The sequence below is a fragment of the Carya illinoinensis genome, chromosome 12 (genome assembly GCF_018687715.1).
Source record: "Carya illinoinensis cultivar Pawnee chromosome 12, C.illinoinensisPawnee_v1, whole genome shotgun sequence".
In the NCBI taxonomy this organism is placed as follows: Eukaryota; Viridiplantae; Streptophyta; class Magnoliopsida; order Fagales; family Juglandaceae; genus Carya; species Carya illinoinensis.
The window spans coordinates 25,861,045-25,863,967 of NC_056763.1; the positions used below are offsets into that span (position 1 = coordinate 25,861,045).

A 2,923-nucleotide genomic window follows, 5' to 3' on the forward strand; every position below is an offset into this window, starting at 1 on the left:
GTTGTTTGGATTAAAAAAAACGCTCAATCCAAATTAAAAACCCATGCATATAAATATACATTTGTTTCCTTTTTTCTCTGAAAATTATACCTTGCCTGGATGGCAGTGCTGGCTCTCTCATCTACCCATTAAAAAAAGGAAACACATCCTCGTTGTTCTCCAAAAATAGAGATGAAATGCTCATGATCTCTCTTATTTAACTGAAATTTCCCATTAATAAGCAAATACGTGGACTTTAACAAACCCGTGGAAATTTGGAAAACCACACCAGCCTCTCATGAACAGGCACAAAAGCCGACCACGTGCCGATATAACCGAGCGCAGATCCATGATCTCAACGTTATGTTTTTTCCCGCATGTGTTGAGGGAAATCGAGCCAACTATACAACCTCTCCTTCAACACAAAATTAAGATCGGTCAGAAAGTTTTGGGGAAATGGCAGAAAAGGGCTGGGAAGAAAAAATGAAAATGGCAAAGATTCATCTAACTTTGTTCCTGTTGGCACTAATATTTGGCTGCAGCGCTTTTATGGGTTCAGTAAATGCAATGACCCACGTTGTTGGAGGAGGCCATGGTTGGCGTGTGCCTCACAACAAAACCTTCTTTGATGAATGGGCTAAACCAAGAACGTTTGGTGTTGGCGACAGACTTAGTAAGTTCAATGTCTTTTAGCCTCATCATCTCTCTTGTTAAAGTTTTTGAGATAACTCTTCAATCCTTTTGGATAAATTGCCCTTGAAATTCAAGGATTCTACTTTTAAACAAAGTAACAAGCTGTCTAACGATAGACCCATTTGATATTTTGTATTGCTTGAATAATGATCGACGGGTGCTACAAACGTAAAGGAATGATACAAAAATAAACTTATAAAATGATGTGCTTTTATATGATCTATTACCTATCACATTAAACTCGTCACTTTGTGGGTTTCTTTTTATGTAATCGCTAAAGAATTTCTCTTTGCATCCTTATACGTATGAGCATTAATTACGCATTCTTTCTTGTTTCACATTTGGTTGGTAATGTCGAAAATTATGTGGCATAGATTAAAGAACATATGGAATAAACCTCAAAGTTTTCGCATAGAAGGATCACTAATTAGCAGCAAAAATTACAGTTTTTCCATACAGGCCAGGGTCGAACAACGTTGTAGTGGTTAACAAGGATGATTTCGACGTATGCGGTCAAAAGAAAGTAATCAACATGTACTACAATGGACCAACGATTGTGAACCTCACAGAGACTGGGGAATACTTCTATTATTCTGGCGTTGGGAAGCATTGCGAGGCTGGCCAAAAGCTCCACATCAAAGTCGTCAACGAACAGGGCTCCTCCGGCAAGTCTTCCCCTGATTTTAAATTTGTCGGCCATGTCGATTCTAAAACTGCTGCACCGGCACCGGCCGCCCTTCCTGATAATTTACATCCTAATTCTTCGGCGACCACCATTCATAAGTTTTGCATGGTTTCTGGTTTATTAGCTTTCTTGGTTTCACTGCTCATGATCTGAAGTACAGTACAGTAATTACTGTGCCATTGTTTCTGAATGATCAATGTCATGAAAAATGTCTATTGATTAATGTGTTTTTTAAGTACGAGATGGGATCAGTTTAATGTTATACATCGTGAGATCATGTGTATACCATTGTTGTTGCTGCTCATGTTATATTATGTAACATTCTATGTAAATGTTTTCAAGTGTAGGAAAGAATATTATTTTGTTTTAGGCATCTTTTTAAGTGGAGGGTGAGGTTTGGAAGCCTTCTCTTCCTCTGGAGGGTGGGGGATGAAATCTCTGTTTTAGAAAGAGTATAGTCTCTCAAACGGTTTATCTGTAGAGAGTTATAGAAATTAAGACCATATTAATCACAAAATAATTTGTATATTGGAAGAGCCCCAGTTGTGAGTAATTGGCTTGTAATTATATCAGGTAATAATTGTAACTTCACTTTCATGAATGAATAAAGTCTATTTCTAAAAAAAAAAAAAAAAAAGAAAGAAAGAAAGAAATCCATTAGATAATCAAATAATCTCTATTTTTACTTTTTCAATCCTTTGTTCAAAACGAAGGCCAAATAACATCATGGGCCTCATGACTATAGAGAATGTATGAACAATTGGACCAAAAGTAAATCGACTATAACACGGGCCGACAAGTTTCCTGGGCTGCTGGGCACGGACATGGATGGTCAGGCTTGGTTAACCAGCCTACTACCGAGCATGAAGCGCACAACCTTCTCTTCCACTTCTCAATGCAAGCCCATATACATGTATACGTATAACAAAAATGGCTCTCAGATATTTTTTTTTTATTTTTTCCCAAGTAATGCTATTTATAATTATTTTTATTTATTATTTTCTCATCATTTTATGATATGAAATTAAATAATTAAAAAATATATATTTATTTACATTTCACTTATCAGTTATCAGTCAATCGTTTAATACTCCATTAAATGACGTTAAGAAGAATAATGATTAAAGATGATGAATAGTATTTTCTTTTTGTTTTATTCTAAAAACAAAACTGCATTGTGTGGGGTGCATGCAGATATGGGGCATAGACACTTGCATTAAATAGTTTCATAAACATAACATGGCTAAATGGAATTGAAGTGCAATCAAAATCCCCACAATAAGTGCGTGCACGATGCAGTCTGAGCTTTTATTACAAATAACTTCTCTAGCTATCATACTTCATGAGACATCTGTCTCTATTTATAACGTGCATACCTACCCAAATAGACAAGCCATGCTGAATACGGACACACATCATCAAAATTATCGTCTGTGGGTTGAAATGTGGTGTGATAGTGATCGGTCTGATCCCAGCTTGGTCCTTCACTAGTCAGCTAGCCTGCTTTTCTAACCCTCCACACACTGCATTAGTACATGAGACGCATCGGCTATGATCTGGACCACG

General features: G+C 36.7%; 1 protein-coding gene across 1 annotated transcript; it reads left to right on the plus strand.

Annotated features, from left to right (window-relative positions):
• The first annotated feature begins 337 nt into the window (after positions 1–337).
• On the plus strand, positions 338–1,726 carry LOC122290283 (umecyanin-like). The gene is made up of 2 exons (XM_043097912.1): positions 338–652; positions 1,119–1,726. Exons 1-2 carry the CDS (start codon positions 436–438, stop codon positions 1,508–1,510), a joined length of 609 nt encoding a protein of 202 aa, XP_042953846.1. The 5' UTR covers positions 338–435; the 3' UTR covers positions 1,511–1,726.
• Positions 1,727–2,923: the final 1,197 nt, after the last annotated feature.

Bases quoted from the DNA above. Each gene is read 5' to 3' on its own strand.
- LOC122290283 (XM_043097912.1), top strand. From the start codon at position 436: ATGGCAGAAAAGGGCTGGGAAGAAAAAATGAAAATGGCAAAGATTCAT. The intron at 653-1,118 runs GTAAGTTCAATG...CAAAAATTACAG, and splicing joins TGGTGTTGGCGACAGACTTA to TTTTTCCATACAGGCCAGGG.